Here is an 18844-nt window from a genome sequence, read left to right as displayed (position 1 = left end):
TTGCATCAGATTTGACATGTTCAATGTCTTGTTGCATCAGATTTGACATGTTCAATGTCTTGTTGCACAGATTTGACATGTTCAATGTCTTGTTGCACAGATTTGACATGTTCAATGTCTTGTTGCATCAGATTTGACATGTTCAATGTCTTGTTGCATCAGATTTGACATGTTCAATGTCTTGCATCAGATTTGACATGCAATGTCTTGTTGCATCATGTTCAATGTTTGAGATTTGACATGTTCAATGTCTTGTTGCATCAGATTTGACATGTTCAATGTCTTGTTGCATCAGATTTGACATGTTCAATGTCTTGTTGCATTTGACATGTTCAATGTCTTGTTGCATCAGATTTGACATGTTCAATGTCTTGTTGCATCAGATTTGACATGTTCAATGTCTTGTTGCATCAGATTTGACATGTTCAATGTCTTGTTGCATCAGATTTTCAATGTCTTGTTGCACATTTGACATGTTCAATGTCTTGTTGCATCAGATTTGACATGTTCAATGTCTTGTTGCACAGATTTGACATGTTCAATGTCTTGTTGCATCAGATTTGACATGTTCAATGTCTTGTTGCATCAGATTTGACATGTTCAATGTCTTGTTGCATCAGATTTGACATGTTCAATGTCTTGTTGCATCAGATTTGACATGTTCAATGTCTTGTTGCATCAGATTTGACATGTTCAATGTCTTGTTGCATCAGATTTGACATGTTCAATGTCTTGTTGCATCAGATTTGACATGTTCAATGTCTTGTTGCATCAGATTTGACATGTTCAATGTCTTGTTGCACATGTTCAGTCTTGTTGCACATTTGACATTTCAATGTCTTGTTGCATCAGATTTGACATGTTCAATGTCTTGTTGCATCAGATTTGACATGTTCAATGTCTTGTTGCATCAGATTTGACATGTTCAATGTCTTGTTGCATCAGATTTGACATGTTCAATGTCTTGTTGCATTTGACATGTTCAATGTTTGTTGCATCAGATTTGACATGTTCAATGTCTTGTTGCATCAGATTTGACATGTTCAATGTCTTGTTGCATCAGATTTGACATGTTCAATGTCTTGTTGCATCAGATTTGACATGTTCAATGTCTTGTTGCATCAGATTTGACATGTTCAATGTCTTGTTGCATTTGACATGTTCAATGTCTTGTTGCACAGATTTGACATGTTCAATGTCTTGTTGCATCAGATTTGACATGTTCAATGTCTTGTTGCACCAGATTTGACATGTTCAATGTCTTGTTGCATCAGATTTGACATGTTGCATCAGATTTGACATGTTCAATGTCTTGTTGCATCAGATTTGACATGTTCAATGTCTTGTTGCATTTGACATGTTCAATTTGTTGCACATTTGACATGTTCAATGTCTTGTTGCATCAGATTTGACATGTTCAATGTCTTGTTGCATCAGATTTGACATGTTCAATGTCTTGTTGCATCAGATTTGACATGTTCAATGTCTTGTTGCATCAGATTTGACATGTTCAATGTCTTGTTGCATCAGATTTGACATGTTCAATGTCTTGTTGCATCAGATTTGACATGTTCAATGTCTTGTTGCACAGATTTGACATGTTCAATGTCTTGTTGCACAGATTTCATGTTCTTGTTGCATCAGATTTGACATGTTCAATGTCTTGTTGCATCAGATTTGACATGTTCAATGTCTTGTTGCATCAGATTTGACATGTTCAATGTCTTGTTGCATCAGATTTGACATGTTCAATGTCTTGTTGCATCAGATTTGACATGTTCAATGTCTTGTTGCATCAGATTTGACATGTTCAATGTCTTGTTGCATCAGATTTGACATGTTCAATGTCTTGTTGCAAGATTTGACATGTTCAATGTCTTGTTGCATCAGATTTGACATGTTCAATGTCTTGTTGCATCAGATTTGACATGTTCAATGTCTTGTTGCATCAGATTTGACATGTTCAATTGTCTTGTTGCATCAGATTTGACATGTTCAATGTCTTGTTGCATCAGATTTGACATGTTCAATGTCTTGTTGCATCAGATTTGACATGTTCAATGTCTTGTTGCACAGATTTGACATGTTCAATGTCTTGTTGATTTGACATGTTCAATGTCTTGTTGCAGATTTGACATGTTCAATGTCTTGTTGCATCAGATTTGACATGTTCAATGTCTTGTTGCACCAGATTTGACATGTTCAATGTCTTGTTGCATCAGATTTGACATGTTCAATGTCTTGTTGCATCAGATTTGACATGTTCAATGTCTTGTTGCATCAGATTTGACATGTTCAATGTCTTGTTGCACATGACATGTTCAATGTCTTGTTGCATCAGATTTGACATGTTCAATGTCTTGTTGCATCAGATTTGACATGTTCAATGTCTTGTTGCATCAGATTTGACATGTTCAATGTCTTGTTGCTTGTTGCATCAGATTTGACATGTTCAATGTCTTGTTGCATCAGATTTGACATGTTCAATGTCTTGTTGCATCAGATTTGACATGTTCAATGTCTTGTTGCATCAGATTTGACATGTTCAATGTCTTGTTGCATCAGATTTGACATGTTCAATGTCTTGTTGCATGTTCAATGCCAGATTTGACATGTTCAATGTCTTGTTGCATCAGATTTGACATGTTCATGTTCAATGTCTTGTTGCATTTGACATGTTCAATGTCTTGTTGCATCAGATTTGACATGTTCAATGTCTTGTTGCATCAGATTTGACATGTTCAATGTCTTGTTGCATCAGATTTGACATGTTCAATGTCTTGTTGCACAGATGTGACATGTTCAATGTCTTGTTGCACCAGATTTGACATGTTCAATGTCTTGTTGCATCAGATTTGACATGTTCAATGTCTTGTTGCATCAGATTTGACATGTTCAATGTCTTGTTGCATCAGATTTGACATGTTCAATGTCTTGTTGCATCAGATTTGACATGTTCAAGATTTGACATGTTCAATCTTGTTGCATCAGATTTGACATGTTCAATGTCTTGTTGCATCAGATTTGACATGTTCAATGTCTTGTTGCACCAGATTTGACATGTTCAATGTCTTGTTGCATCAGATTTGACATGTTCAATGTCTTGTTGCATCAGATTTGACATGTTCAATGTCTTGTTTGCATGTTCAATGTCAGTTCAATGTCTTTGACATGTTCAATGTCTTGTTGCATCAGATTTGACATGTTCAATGTCTTGTTGCATCAGATTTGACATGTTCAATGTCTTGTTGCATCAGATTTGACATGTTCAATGTCTTGTTGCACCAGATTTGACATGCATCAGATTTGACATGTTCAATGTCTTGTTGCATCAGATTTGACATGTTCAATGTCTTGTTGCATCAGATTTGACATGTTCAATGTCTTGTTGCACAGATTTGACATGTTCAATGTCTTGTTGCACAGATTTGACATGTTCAATGTCTTGTTGCATCAGATTTGACATGTTCAATGTCTTGTTGCATCAGATTTGACATGTTCAATGTCTTGTTGCATCAGATTTGACATGTTCAATGTCTTGTTGCATCAGATTTGACATGTTCAATGTCTTGTTGCACATGACATGTTCAATGTCTTGTTGCATCAGATTTGACATGTTCAATGTCTTGTTGCATCAGATTTGACATGTTCAATGTCTTGTTGCACCAGATTTGACATGTTCAATGTCTTGTTGCACAGATTTGACATGTTCAATGTCTTGTTGCACCAGATTTGACATTTGACATTCAATGTCTTGTTGCATCAGATTTGACATGTTCAATGTCTTGTTGCATCAGATTTGACATGTTCAATGTCTTGTTGCATCAGATTTGACATGTTCAATGTCTTGTTGCATCAGATTTGACATGTTCAATGTCTTGTTGCATCAGATTTGACATGTTCAATGTCTTGATTTGCATGTTCATGTTCAATTCTTGTTGCATCAGATTTGACATGTTCAATGTCTTGTTGCATCAGATTTGACATGTTCAATGTCTTGTTGCATGTTCAGATTTGACATGTTCAATGTCTTGTTGCATCAGATTTGACATGTTCAATGTCTTGTTGCATCAGATTTGACATGTTCAATGTCTTGTTGCATTTGACATGTTCAATGTCTTGTTGCATCAGATTTGACATGTTCAATGTCTTGTTGCATCAGATTTGACATGTTCAATGTCTTGTTGCATCAGATTTGACATGTTCAATGTCTTGTTGCATCAGATTTGACATGTTCAATGTCTTGTTGCATTTGACATGTTCAATTTGACATTTGTTCAATGTCTTGTTGCATCAGATTTGACATGTTCAATGTCTTGTTGCAGATTTGACATGTTCAGATTTGACATGTTCAATGTCTTGTTGCAGATTTGACATGTTCAGATTTGACATGTTCAATGTCTTGTTGCATCAGATTTGACATGTTCAATGTCTTGTTGCAGATTTGACATGTTCAATGTCTTGTTGCATCAGATTTGACATGTTCAATGTCTTGTTGCATCAGATTTGACATGTTCAATGTCTTGTTGCATCAGATTTGACATGTTCAATGTCTTGTTGCACAGATTTGACATGTTCAATGTCTTGTTGCATCAGATTTGACATGTTCAATGTCTTGTTGCAGATTTGACATGTTCAATGTCTTGTTGCATTCAATGTCTTGTTGCATCAGATTTGACATGTTCAATGTCTTGTTGCACCATGTTCAATGTCTTGTTGCACAGATTTGACATGTTCAATGTCTTGTTGCATCAGATTTGACATGTTCAATGTCTTGTTGCATCAGATTTGACATGTTCAATGTCTTGTTGCATCAGATTTGACATGTTCAATGTCTTGTTGCATCAGATTTGACATGTTCAATGTCTTGTTGCAGATTTGACATGTTCAATGTCTTGTTGCATCAGATTTGACATGTCTTGTTGCAGATTTGACATGTCTTCTTGTTGCACCAGATTTGACATGTTCAATGTCTTGTTGCATCAGATTTGACATGTTCAATGTCTTGTTGCATTTGACATGTTCAATGTCTTGTTGCACCAGATTTGACATGTTCAATGTCTTGTTGCATCAGATTTGACATGTTCAATGTCTTGTTGCATCAGATTTGACATGTTCAATGTCTTGTTGCAGATTTGACATGTTCAATGTCTTGTTGCATCATTTGACATGTTCAATGTCTTGTTGACATGTTCAATGTCAGATTTGACATGTTCAATGTCTTGTTGCATCAGTTCATTTGACATGTTCAATGTCTTGTTGCATCAGATTTGACATGTTCAATGTCTTGTTGCACCAGATTTGACATGTTCAATGTCTTGTTGCATCAGATTTGACATGTTCAATGTCTTGTTGCATCAGATTTGACATGTTCAATGTCTTGTTGCATCAGATTTGACATGTTCAATGTCTTGTTGCACCAGATTTGACATGTTCAATGTCTTGTTGCATGTTCACTTGTTGCAGATTTGACATGTTCAATGTCTTGTTGCACATGTTCAGATTTGACATGTTCAATGTCTTGTTGCATCAGATTTGACATGTTCAATGTCTTGTTGCATCAGATTTGACATGTTCAATGTCTTGTTGCATCAGATTTGACATGTTCAATGTCTTGTTGCACAGATTTGACATGTTCAATGTCTTGTTGCACAGATTTGACATGTTCAATGTCTTGTTGCACCAGATTTGACATGTTCAATGTCTTGTTGCATCAGTTCATTTGACATGTTCAATGTCTTGTTGCATCAGATTTGACATGTTCAATGTCTTGTTGCATCAGATTTGACATGTTCAATGTCTTGTTTTGACATGTTCAATGTCTTGTTGCATCAGATTTGACATGTTCAATGTCTTGTTGCATTTTGACATGTTCAACGTCTTGTTGCATCAGATTTGTTGCACAGATTTGACATGTTCAATGTCTTGTTGCACCAGATTTGACATGTTCAATGTCTTGTTGCACCAGATTTGACATGTTCAATGTCTTGTTGCACCAGATTTGACATGTTCAATGTCTTGTTGCATCAGATTTGACATGTTCAATGTCTTGTTGCATCAGATTTGACATGTTCAATGTCTTGTTGCATCAGATTTGACATGTTCAATGTCTTGTTGCACCAGATTTGACATGTTCAATGTCTTGTTACATCAGATTTGACATGTTCAATGTCTTGTTGCATCAGATTTGACATGTTCAATGTCTTGTTGCACCAGATTTGACATGTTCAATGTCTTGTTGCTTTTGTTGCATCAGATTTGACATGTTCAATGTCTTGTTGCATCAGATTTGACATGTTCAATGTCTTGTTGCACCAGATCAGTTCATTTGACATGTTCAATGTCTTGTTGCATCAGATTTGACATGTTCAATGTCTTGTTGCATCAGATTTGACATGTTCAATGTCTTGTTGCATCAGATTTGACATGTTCAATGTCTTGTTGCATCAGATTTGACATGTTCAATGTCTTGTTGCATCAGATTTGACATGTTCAATGTCTTGTTGCATCAGATTTGACATGTTCAATGTCTTGTTGCATCAGATTTGACATGTTCAATGTCTTGTTGCATCAGATTTGACATGTTCAATGTCTTGTTGAATGACCATGGTAATGTTTGTGCTTCACAACATGTAAATATTAACATAGACATCCTTAATGACAGTATTAATTGTTGTTCTGACTAGACCCTAACTATTCACAATATTAGAGCTGCATTGGGCAGATATAGTATTCAGTGAATGCCACCAGCGCCAATTTTGGACGGTTGTGTACATACAGTACAGTTTATGTTTTCTTGGTTGACATGTTAAGGCTGAGGGAAGCTTTCTTGATCAGCATCTGAGAGAGAGCATGAATCTGTTTCTTTTAGTACAGCACCTACGACCCCTGCACGCAGCTCTGGTGCAGTCACCCAGACAACCCATTCTTCTGCAAAACCAAGAAGGGTCCGCCCATCGACGGCACTACGTGTGCAGCAGGGAAGGTACGAAAGGTTCCTCTTTACATGCTCGTGCGTTGCTTCAATGTTTCTGTCAACATATGCAGTGACAACTCTCTTCGTCTCTCTCGCTCTCTCTCTCTCTCTCTCTCTCTTCCTCTCTTTCCCTCTCTTTCAGCACTGCTTCAAGGGTTACTGCATGAAGTTGACCCCAGACATTCTGAGACAGGATGGTGCCTGGGGCCAGTGGAGTAACTTTGGCTCCTGCTCCCGTACCTGTGGGGGTGGTGTGCGCTTCCGGACCCGTCAGTGTGACAACCCAATGTGAGTACAGCACAAGACGACAAGCTGATAGGTGTGCTTTAAGTCTCTGTTAACGATAGGAAAGTGTCTATAATGTCTCAAATGTAAAGGAACTCCCGCTGTCTCTCTCCTTTGCCCTAACTCAGCCCTGCCAATGGAGGACGCACCTGCTATGGCAACAGCTATGAGTTCCAGCTGTGTAACCTAGAGGAGTGCTCCAAGCCCTTAGTTGACTTCAGGGAGGAGCAGTGCAAGATGTGGGAGCCCTACTTTGAGTATGACAACACCAAGCACCACTGGCTGCCCTATGAGCATCCTGACAGTAAGTCCACAGTGCTGCCTGGCTGGGAGTCTAAAAGGCTTTGAAAAAGACAGAGGGACCAGTGAAGCATTCATTCAGACTGACGTTAGCCCTATTCTTAAAAATGGGGACTGTGTCACAGCATAACGACCACTGTCTTGACAATTAGTTATTTACCCATACGTTAAATACATTGAAGCAAGTACACTCACATAAATACATTGAAGCAAGTACACTCACATAAATACATTGAAGCAAGTACACTCACATAAATACATTGACGCAAGTACACTCACATAAATACATTGAAGCAAGTACACTCACATAAATACATTGAAGCAAGTACACTCACATAAATACATTGAAGCAAGTACACTCACATAAATACATTGAAGCAAGTACACTCACATAAATACATTGAAGCAAGTACACTCACATAAATACATTGATGCAAGTACACTCACATAAATACATTGAAGCAAGTACACTCACATAAATGCACACAATAGGTTTGACATGCAGAAAACAAGACCCAACTATTTGCCATATTTTTACACTTAGAATAGAAGCTGAATATAAGAATTGTCCATCCTATCACCTCTCCTTTTTGATTAGTACTTTCTGTGCATGCCTTTCCCTCTGTACTGTCCAGAGATTGGACCAGTAAGCATAGGAGGTTTATTATGCCCTCACAGCAGCTGTTACCACTCAGGCCAGATGTGTTTTTTACTCAGAAGTTGGCTTGGAGGTTCTGTTGAGGCAGAGAGAGGAAAAAGTGTACACCACTGCTCTCATTTTCCCATTGTGAGGCCAGGACTTCCAAACCATTATAAAACTCTGAAGTTACATAACGTGGCCCATAGCAAAACAGACAGCTTAGCTTTAGGTGGAGAGAAGGGGGGAGAAGGAGGAGGAGGAGGAGGAGGAGGGGGAAGAGGAGGAGGGGGAAGAGGAGGAAGAGGAGGAGGAAGAGGAGGAGGAGGATAGGCATCTGGCTGCACTGACATACACATTACTTCACAGGGATTCACAGTGTATTACCCAGTAGCTCAAGTCTCTGGACAATCATAATGATTGAGTGGGATCAGAAGAGTAAACCTGGGTTTTGAGGACTGATTGGTTTAGTGAGGAATCTGAGAGGCCCCGGCTCAAACAAATACACAGACAGCACTGCTGGTACACACACACACACACACAGACACACACACACACACACACGCACACGCACACACACACATAAGCAGGCCACGCTACTCCACATGTCGAGGGAACATTGGTCAGGCCAGTGTTTGAATAAGGACACATGGAAAGGTCATTACTGAGAAATCTCCTGCTTTCCTCCACGGTGGAAGATTGTTAGTGCTTTTTTTGATTAGCTTTATAAATGAAGGGTCTCTTTACTCCCTGAAACTGCCTCTTCCATGCTTGTGTTGTTATAGTCTTACATGTGTATCATCATGACTAGAGTGCCGGCATACAGCCCTTAGCTGTGGTATATTGGCCATATACCACAAACCTCTGAGGTGCCTTAATGCTATTATAAATTGGTTACCAATGTTTTGTCATACCCGTGGTATACGGTCTGATATACCACAGCTGTCAGTCAATCAGCATTCAGGGTTCGAACCACCCAGTTTATAATTTAGAATTCTAAATACTGTTTGTTCAGATTTCCACAGTTTACCATGCCAGTGACTCAGAAGTCATGCATGTCTCTAGGAAAACACATATTGTTACTACCTTAATGAAAGCCTGTTCAAAAGGTTAACACAGTAGTCAAAGAAAGCTGAAGACTTCTTTCTGTATGACGATAATTCCTTCATTAACCCCTGTATCCTGTCCCCCTCTCTTCTGCTCTCTGTACTGTAGTTGATGAGAGATGCGAGCTCTACTGCCAGTCTAAGGAGACAGGAGATGTGGTGGCCATGAACAGGATGGTGCACGATGGCACACGCTGCTCCTACAAAGACTCCTACAGTATCTGTGTGCGGGGAGACTGTGAGGTAGGCATCACCCCGGTCTTGTGGCCTTTTTCCACAAGTCATGCATGAAGGAACATTATCCTCCTCATTAAATATTACCGTAAACATTATACAATCTGCTGCTACTGGCTAGTTCCTCTGGTAGGGTGCATAAAGGAACATTATCCTCCTCATTAAATATTACCGTAAATATTAAGTTGTCTTATACAATCTGCTGCTACTGGCTAGTTCCTCTGGTAGGGATCATATGAAGTTAGGACTGTTTTTCATATAGGTTTGATAAACTGTTATCCATACTGATGAAAACCACTGCATCCACATGCATATTCAGTCACGCACACACTCTCTTTGTCCTGAATGATCCATCCAGGTCCACTCCTCTCCCTGATCCCATACACTGATCCATCCAGGTCCACTCCTCTCCCTGATCCCATACACTGATCCATCCAGGTCCACTCCTCTCCCTGATCCTCTACTCCCATACACTGATCCATCCAGGTCCACTCCTCTCCCTGATCCTCTACTCCCATACACTGATCCATCCAGGTCCACTCCTCTCCCTGATCCTCTACTCCCATACACTGATCCATCCAGGTCCACTCCTCTCCCTGATCCTCTACTCCCATACACTGACCCATCCAGGTCCACTCCTCTCCCTGATCCCATACACTGATCCATCCAGGTCCACTCCTCTCCCTGATCCCATACTCCCATACACTGACCCATCCAGGTCCACTCCTCTCCCTGATCCCATACACTGATCCATCCAGGTCCACTCCTCTCCCTGATCCTCTACTCCCATACACTGATCCATCCAGGTCCACTCCTCTCCCTGATCCCATACACTGACCCATCCAGGTCCACTCCTCTCCCTGATCCTCTACTCCCATACACTGACCCATCCAGGTCCACTCCTCTCCCTGATCCTCTACTCCCATACACTGATCCATCCAGGTCCACTCCTCTCCCTGATCCCATACACTGATCCATCCAGGTCCACTCCTCTCCCTGATCCTCTACTCCCATACACTGACCCATCCAGGTTCACTCCTCTCCCTGATCCCATACACTGATCCATCCAGGTTCACTCCTCTCCCTGATCCCATACACTGATCCATCCAGGTTCACTCCTCTCCCTGATCCCATACACTGATCCATCCAGGTTCACTCCTCTCCCTGATCCCATACACTGATCCATCCAGGTTCACTCCTCTCCCTGATCCTCTACTCCCATACACTGATCCATCCAGGTCCACTCCTCTCCCTGATCCTCTACTCCCATACACTGATCCATCCAGGTCCACTCCTCTCCCTGATCCCATACTCCCATACACTGACCCATCCAGGTTCACTCCTCTCCCTGATCCCATACACTGACCCATCCAGGTTCACTCCTCTCCCTGATCCCATACACTGATCCATCCAGGTCCACTCCTCTCCCTGATCCCATACTCCCATACACTGACCCATCCAGGTTCACTCCTCTCCCTGATCCCATACACTGATCCATCCAGGTCCACTCCTCTCCCTGATCCCATACACTGATCCATCCAGGTCCACTCCTCTCCCTGATCCCATACACTGATCCATCCAGGTCCACTCCTCTCCCTGATCCCATACACTGATCCATCCAGGTCCACTCCTCTCCCTGATCCCATACACTGATCCATCCAGGTCCACTCCTCTCCCTGATCCCATACACTGACCCATCCAGGTTCACTCCTCTCCCTGATCCCATACACTGACCCATCCAGGTTCACTCCTCTCCCTGATCCCATACACTGATCCATCCAGGTCCACTCCTCTCCCTGATCCCATACTCCCATACACTGACCCATCCAGGTTCACTCCTCTCCCTGATCCCATACACTGATCCATCCAGGTTCACTCCTCTCCCTGATCCCATACACTGATCCATCCAGGTCCACTCCTCTCCCTGATCCCATACACTGATCCATCCAGGTCCACTCCTCTCCCTGATCCCATACACTGATCCATCCAGGTCCACTCCTCTCCCTGATCCTCTACTCCCATACACTGATCCATCCAGGTCCACTCCTCTCCCTGATCCCATACACTGACCCATCCAGGTTCACTCCTCTCCCTGATCCCATACACTGACCCATCCAGGTCCACTCCTCTCCCTGATCCTCTACTCCCATACACTGATCCATCCAGGTCCACTCCTCTCCCTGATCCCATACACTGACCCATCCAGGTCCACTCCTCTCCCTGATCCCATACTCCCATACACTGATCCATCCAGGTCCACTCCTCTCCCTGATCCCATACACTGATCCATCCAGGTCCACTCCTCTCCCTGATCCCATACACTGATCCATCCAGGTCCACTCCTCTCCCTGATCCCATACACTGACCCATCCAGGTTCACTCCTCTCCCTGATCCCATACTCCCATACACTGACCCATCCAGGTTCACTCCTCTCCCTGATCCCCTACTCCCATACACTGACCCATCCAGGTTCACTCCTCTCCCTGATCCTCTACTCCCATACACTGATCCATCCAGGTCCACTCCTCTCCCTGATCCCATACTCCCATACACTGATCCATCCAGGTTCACTCCTCTCCCTGATCCCATACTCCCATACACTGACCCATCCAGGTTCACTCCTCTCCCTGATCCCATACACTGATCCATCCAGGTTCACTCCTCTCCCTGATCCCATACTCCCATACACTGACCCATCCAGGTCCACTCCTCTCCCTGATCCTCTACTCCCATACACTGATCCATCCAGGTTCACTCCTCTCCCTGATCCCATACTCCCATACACTGATCCATCCAGGTTCACTCCTCTCCCTGATCCCATACTCCCATACACTGATCCATCCAGGTCCACTCCTCTCCCTGATCCTCTACTCCCATACACTGATCCATCCAGGTCCACTCCTCTCCCTGATCCCATACACTGACCCATCCAGGTTCACTCCTCTCCCTGATCCCATACTCCCATACACTGATCCATCCAGGTCCACTCCTCTCCCTGATCCCATACTCCCATACACTGATCCATCCAGGTCCACTCCTCTCCCTGATCCCATACTCCCATACACTGATCCATCCAGGTCCACTCCTCTCCCTGATCCCATACTCCCATACACTGATCCATCCAGGTCCACTCCTCTCCCTGATCCCATACTCCCATACACTGACCCATCCAGGTTCACTCCTCTCCCTGATCCCATACTCCCATACACTGATCCATCCAGGTTCACTCCTCTCCCTGATCCCATACACTGATCCATCCAGGTTCACTCCTCTCCCTGGTCCTCTACTCCCATACACTGACCCATCCAGGTTCACTCCTCTCCCTGATCCCATACACTGACCCATCCAGGTTCACTCCTCTCCCTGATCCCATACTCCCATACACTGACTCGTATCTCTCAACAGCACGTGGGCTGTGACAACCAGATAGCCTCAGACATGCAGGAGGACAAGTGTGGTATCTGTGGTGGAGACAACTCCAGCTGTAAGATCATCAAGGGGAACTTCACTAGGAGCGCTAAAAAAGAAGGTGAGCCCCTCCTGAACTTCTTCTACCCTCAGGTCCAGTAACATGACCCCCACCGCCAACACACACATGTACAATCTCAGATAGGAAACATTGTGTCAACATCCACAGGGATGCTTTTCTCAGTATCTGAAGCTGTTTTTATACCTAGACCAGACTGTTGTTCATCTATTGTATTTTGTTTGTGGTTTGTTTCAGGTTTCCTCAAGATCCTTGAAATCCCTCAAGGGGCCAGACATCTGTTGATTCAGGAGTTCAAGGCAACCCCTCACATTCTTGGTAGGTTTATTTATGTTGCTTCTGTGAATATCAGAGTGGCTCGCTAATATCCAGGATGTTGGCCTCTATAAATCAGTAGTCTTTGGCTTTTGGTTAAGGAAGTTTGTTATTAATTGCTGCTTCAGTCAAGTTTTGGCTGTGTTGGGTTTGAGAGTACAGAATACTTTAGTCGACTACCCATAGTGCATCTGGACTGCTGGGAAGAGATCCAGCTTGGATGCTCATTTATACTGGCTCAAGAATCTAATTTCTTCACAATTTTTTTCTTTAGGAGAAAATTAAGAAATAACATAAGAACATTTCCCAAAACCTTTTTGAGGAATACCAACTATAACTTTCTTCTTGATTAGGTTTAGTAAATCCAGGCCCTAATGCTCATTATCATAATCCTGACAAATATCTCTGGCTTATCCCTGCCATGATGACCAAGTTGAGAAAAGCAGAGCTCAGCCAAACATCAGTACATCCTGTTCTCCTTGTTGTCAGCTGTAAAGAACCAGGCCACAGGTCATCTGTTCCTGAACGATGAGAACGAGTTTCCAGAGTCCCGTACAGTGATAGAGAAGGGGGTGGAGTGGGAGTACCACAACAATGATGACATGGAGACCATCCAGACCACAGGACCTCTCAGATACACTGTTCTGGTCATGGTGAGTCATTTGTATACACTCAGGTCCCTGGCCAGTACAAATGATTGACATTACCTGAATTGATGTGCACATGTGTAGCGGACATGAGTCAGGCTCATGGTCTCGGGATGAGGTAGCCATTCCTGCGACTTCAAAATAATTGTCGCCATCAACCCAAGAGGGAATTTCCTCTTGGTCTAACGGTGTGTGTGTGTGTGTGTGTGTGTGTGTGTGTGTGTGTGTGTGTGTGGTGTGTGTGTGTTTGTGTGTGTGTGTGTGTGTGTGTGTGTGTGTGTGTGTGTGTGTGTGTGTGTGTGTGTGTGTGTGTGTGTGTGTGTGTGTGTGTGTGTGTGTGTGTGTGTGTGTGTGTGTGTGTGTGTGTGTGTGTGTGTGTGTGTGTGGGTGGGTGGGTGGGTGGGTGGGTGGGTGTGTGTGTGTGTGTGTGGGTGTGTGTGCGCGCGCGTGCGGAGGTTTAGAGCCTGCCCGTTACATATGCCACAGTAATGTTTTTGGTATCATGGTTTAGTCTTTATCCACTTTAAGTTAAAACCACCTCACCAATGGAAATATAGCGGTAGCTTCAGGAAATAATTCAACCTGAAATGTTCTCTGTGTAACGAGTATCCACTATCCAGCCATATTGTTGGTCTAAAACCTTAGAGCTTCAGTTTACATCGCGTGAAGTTACTTACAGAACATCCACAGTAGTTACAGAAAGGTACCATATCATTGTTTCTGTCATGTTAGCCACGTCTCAAGTTGCTCTATAACTTACTATTAGTCATTAATGTCTGTTGTGTTGTTCAGCACTGACTGACTGGTTATTGTAGCATCCATGATTTGTCTCTTTTGTTTGCATGTTGTTGTCAGAAATCACGAGGTGTTATAGTTCTTCTTTTTCCTTTGTATCAGAGTTCAGCTGTGAACAAGTGTTTTGGAATTGACAGTATCCTTTCTATCCCACAGATGCGTTCCCACGGTGACTCAAAAGTTACTCTCTCCTACAAGTACTTTCTCCACGAAGAGCTGCAGTCGTCCATAGAAAATAACCTGGTGCAGGAGGACACAGCCTACTTTGAGTGGGCTCTAAAGAAGTGGTCTCACTGCTCTAGGCCCTGTGGAGGTAACAATATAACGTCCTCCTGTAGAGGTAACAATATAACCTCCTCCTGTAGAGGTAACAATATAACCTCCTCCTGTAGAGGTAACAATATAACGTCCTCCTGTGGAGGTAACAATATAACGTCCTCCTGTAGAGGTAACAATATAAAGTCCTCCTGTAGAGGTAACAATATAACGTCCTCCTGTAGAGGTAACAATATAACGTCCTCCTGTAGAGGTAACAATATAACGTCCTCCTGTAGAGGTAACAATATAACGTCCTCCTGTGGAGGTAACAATATAACGTCCTCCTGTAGAGGTAACAATATAACGTCCTCCTGTAGAGGTAACAATATAACGTCCTCCTGTAGAGGTAACAATATAACGTCCTCCTGTGGAGGTAACAATATAACGTCCTCCTGTGGAGGTAACAATATAACGTCCTCCTGTGGAGGTAACAATATAACGTCCTCCTGTAGAGGTAACAATATAACGTCCTCCTGTAGAGGTAACAATATAACGTCCTCCTGTAGAGGTAACAATATAACGTCCTCCTGTAGAGGTAACAATATAACGTCCTCCTGTAGAGGTAACAATATAACCTCCTCCTGTAGAGGTAACAATATAACCTCCTCCTGTAGAGGTAACAATATAACGTCCTCCTGTGGAGGTAACAATATAACGTCCTCCTGTAGAGGTAACAATATAAAGTCCTCCTGTAGAGGTAACAATATAACGTCCTCCTGTAGAGGTAACAATATAACGTCCTCCTGTAGAGGTAACAATATAACGTCCTCCTGTAGAGGTAACAATATAACGTCCTCCTGTAGAGGTAACAATATAACCTCCTCCTGTAGAGGTAACAATATAACGTCCTCCTGTGGAGGTAACAATATAACGTCCTCCTGTAGAGGTAACAATATAAAGTCCTCCTGTAGAGGTAACAATATAACGTCCTCCTGTAGAGGTAACAATATAATGTCCTCCTGTAGAGGTAACAATATAACGTCCTCCTGTAGAGGTAACAATATAACGTCCTCCTGTGGAGGTAACAATATAACGTCCTCCTGTGGAGGTAACAATATAACGTCCTCCTGTGGAGGTAACAATATAACGTCCTCCTGTGGAGGTAACAATATAACGCCTCCTGTGGAGGTAACAATATAACGTCCTCCTGTGGAGGTAACAATATAACGTCCTCCTGTAGAGGTAACAATATAACGTCCTCCTGTAGAGGTAACAATATAACGTCCTCCTGTACAGGTAACAATATAACGTCCTCCTGTGGAGGTAACAATATAACGTCCTCCTGTGGAGGTAACAATATAACGTCCTCCTGTATTCAACTGTCAAATAACATTGTTGACCAACAGTGTTGGTGCTTCTGCCTCTGCATTTCTTGCTTATAGAGGTTTCAGGCTGGGTTTATGTAAAGCATTTCTTGCTTATAGAGGTTTCAGGCGGGGTTTATGTAAAGCATTTCTTGCTTATAGAGGTTTCAGGCTGGGTTTATGTAAAGCATTTTTTTTAAACTGCCGATGTAGAAAAGAGCTTTATAAAATACATTTGATTGATTGATTTGTTAATGTGAGTGGTATACACTCTGTTCCCTCTTTAGGTAAGCAGTACACAAGGTTTGGCTGCAGGAGAAAGTCAGATGGGAAGATGGTCCACCGCACCCTCTGTGTGAACATCGACAAGCCCAGAGCTATCAGCAGGAACTGCAGCCAGAAAGAGTGCTCCCAGCCAGTGTATGTAAATGCATCAGTGTGTCTGTCTGTGTCTGTGTGTGTGTGTGTGTGTGTGTGTGTGTGTGTGTGTGTGTGTGTGTGTGTGTGTGTGTGTGTGTGTGTGTGTGTGTGTGTGTGTGTGTGCGTGCGTGCGTGCGTGCGTGCGTGCGTGCGTGCGTGTCGTGTGTGTGTGTGAATATTCTATGTAACTATTGTATTACTAATTCTGTATATAAACTGTTAATATTCCTGTTGTTTCTCAGTAAGTCATTCTATTCCCACTCCTCCTGTATGGTGATGTATCTGTCTTCTCTAATCTCCAGTTGGATCACTGGGGACTGGCAGGAGTGTAGTTCACCCTGTGGGAAGACTGGCTACCAGACCCGCTCTGTCCTCTGTCTGCAGCCCATCGCCGGCGGTGACCAACGTACCATCCACAGCAAGTACTGTAATGATGACAGGCCAGAGGGACGGCGACCCTGCAATCGCCAGCTCTGCTTTGCCAAGTGGGAAGTAGGACCCTGGTCCCAGGTAGGTCGACGTTGAAAGCCAAATGTGAATATTTCTCCACCATTACTGACAGCATTCCATGCAAACACCTGTTTCCATGAAATCTTGAACAACTCAGAGGTGTGTGTGTGTGTGTGTGTGTGTGTGTGTGTGTGTGTGTGTGTGTGTGTGTGTGTGTGTGTGTGTGTGTGTGTGTGTGTGTGTGTGTGTGTGTGTGTGTGTGTGTGTGTGTGTGTGTGTGTGTGTGTGTGTGTGTTTTATTTAGTGTTCGGTGACGTGTGGCAACGGGACCCAGGAGCGGCAGGTTCTGTGCAACAGTTCTGATAACTCAGTGGGACTCTGCGTGGAGACCAAACCCATCACACTCAAAACCTGCCAGCTAGTCCCCTGCACAGGTAACTGTCCAATCAGAAAGCCTAACTTATTGAAGTCAAGTACATAACAATATAAATGGATTTTCACATCATCCCCTTGTTTGTTTTGTTCTCAGGGGACGGAAGAAACACTTTGATCCAGTGGCTGTCGCGGGCCAACCCAGAACTCCCTGCTCCCAAGATCTCCTCAAGTAAACATCCCCTCTATAGCTCGGAGCGAGGAGTCCGCTGCATGCCTCTGCTCACCTGGGCTCTACCCTTCTCTCTCTGCCTCTCTCTGCAGGGAAGAATGCCCTGATAGTGTCTCTCTCCTCCTCTTCTGCTCTACTCCTCTACACTGGAGGATGCCTGCCTGTCTGTGGCCTCTCTGCCTGGCTGAGAACGGGAGACTTCCTGTGCTGTGGTCTCTGTCTCTCTGGCTCTTTCTCTCACACGCACAGCGCACACTCTCTCCTTCAGGGGTTTGACTGTACTGTAGGCTGTAGAGCTGGCCTTGAAATCCTCACTGAAGAGAGAAAGGGAAGTTCTATCCCTGATAAGGCTTTATTAAGTCCTGGCTGTGAGCCTCTGAGACTATAGTCATGGCCTCTGTATACGGAGTTGCTCACTGACTGCGTGTTATTGGGTTTGAACCTGGGACACTCAAGGGAAGTGAATATGGAGATACGCAGTGGATTTGATAACAAGACGCAGGGGATTTGTTTTGGGAGAAACCTTTATTCTGTGGCTGTTAACACAAAGGTGAAGCTGACTCAGTAACTGGTGTCTGAGGGGCATTGAGAACGGAGCAGAAGACACATGTCCATTGTTCGCTGTAAAATGGACAATAAAGTTGTATTGTCATACAGTACGCATACACAATTATCACTGTAAATAGTTCCACAGAAATAAGGTGTGAGTTCCTATATGCCTCTCTATTACTGACGGTTAGCGTATGTGTGTTTTTGTATCCATTCTACCTACATATTTAAGTGAAACATCTAATGAGCAAAAAATTAAAAAAAATATGGACATTAATATAAGTAACCAGAGCAGAATGTTTATGCCAAGGTGAGTATGGTTTATTCTCACTTTCACAAAGGAATGTGAATTTTACTCTCAATGCATTTTGTGCAGTAGACAGTGGACACTAAAATGTGTCCTTATTTATCTAAAT

General features: G+C 43.0%; 1 protein-coding gene and 2 long non-coding RNA genes across 49 annotated transcripts in view; 2 read left to right on the top strand and 1 right to left on the bottom strand.

The window, feature by feature from the left end:
- The window catches only part of LOC118384930 (A disintegrin and metalloproteinase with thrombospondin motifs 2), a 104872-nt gene that overhangs the window by 82569 nt on the left and 3459 nt on the right, over positions 1–18844 (top strand). The window contains exons 10-21 of one of the 47 annotated variants that reach the window (XM_052520659.1): positions 6872–6985; positions 7119–7264; positions 7390–7565; positions 9414–9547; positions 12945–13068; positions 13264–13344; positions 13831–13994; positions 14940–15096; positions 16693–16825; positions 17128–17335; positions 17580–17709; positions 17805–17879. In XM_052520659.1, the coding sequence (XP_052376619.1) occupies positions 6872–6985; positions 7119–7264; positions 7390–7565; positions 9414–9547; positions 12945–13068; positions 13264–13344; positions 13831–13994; positions 14940–15096; positions 16693–16825; positions 17128–17335; positions 17580–17709; positions 17805–17879 (1642 nt within the window). Of the gene's footprint in view, positions 1–6871; positions 6986–7118; positions 7265–7389; positions 7566–9413; positions 9548–12944; positions 13069–13263; positions 13345–13830; positions 13995–14939; positions 16042–16068; positions 16204–16337; positions 16826–17127; positions 17336–17579; positions 17710–17804; positions 17880–18844 lie in introns of those variants that run through there. The other 46 variants (XM_052520650.1, XM_052520635.1, XM_052520633.1 and 43 more) reach the window with 46 other exon arrangements.
- Positions 10973–11900, top strand: LOC127930699 (uncharacterized). Its single transcript, XR_008138921.1, has 3 exons — positions 10973–11040; positions 11281–11448; positions 11873–11900. It is a non-coding gene; the product is annotated as an uncharacterized LOC127930699 (long non-coding RNA).
- LOC127930698 (uncharacterized) lies at positions 15015–16331 on the bottom strand. The gene is made up of 4 exons (XR_008138920.1): positions 16243–16331; positions 15839–15919; positions 15596–15703; positions 15015–15163 (listed from the first exon to the last, which is right to left on the bottom strand). It is a non-coding gene; the product is annotated as an uncharacterized LOC127930698 (long non-coding RNA).

Source organism: Oncorhynchus keta, chromosome 6 (assembly GCF_023373465.1).
Source record: "Oncorhynchus keta strain PuntledgeMale-10-30-2019 chromosome 6, Oket_V2, whole genome shotgun sequence".
Taxonomy (NCBI): domain Eukaryota; kingdom Metazoa; phylum Chordata; class Actinopteri; order Salmoniformes; family Salmonidae; genus Oncorhynchus; species Oncorhynchus keta.
Note: the sequence above shows the minus strand (reverse complement) of the source record. Positions and strands in the feature narration are given on the sequence as shown.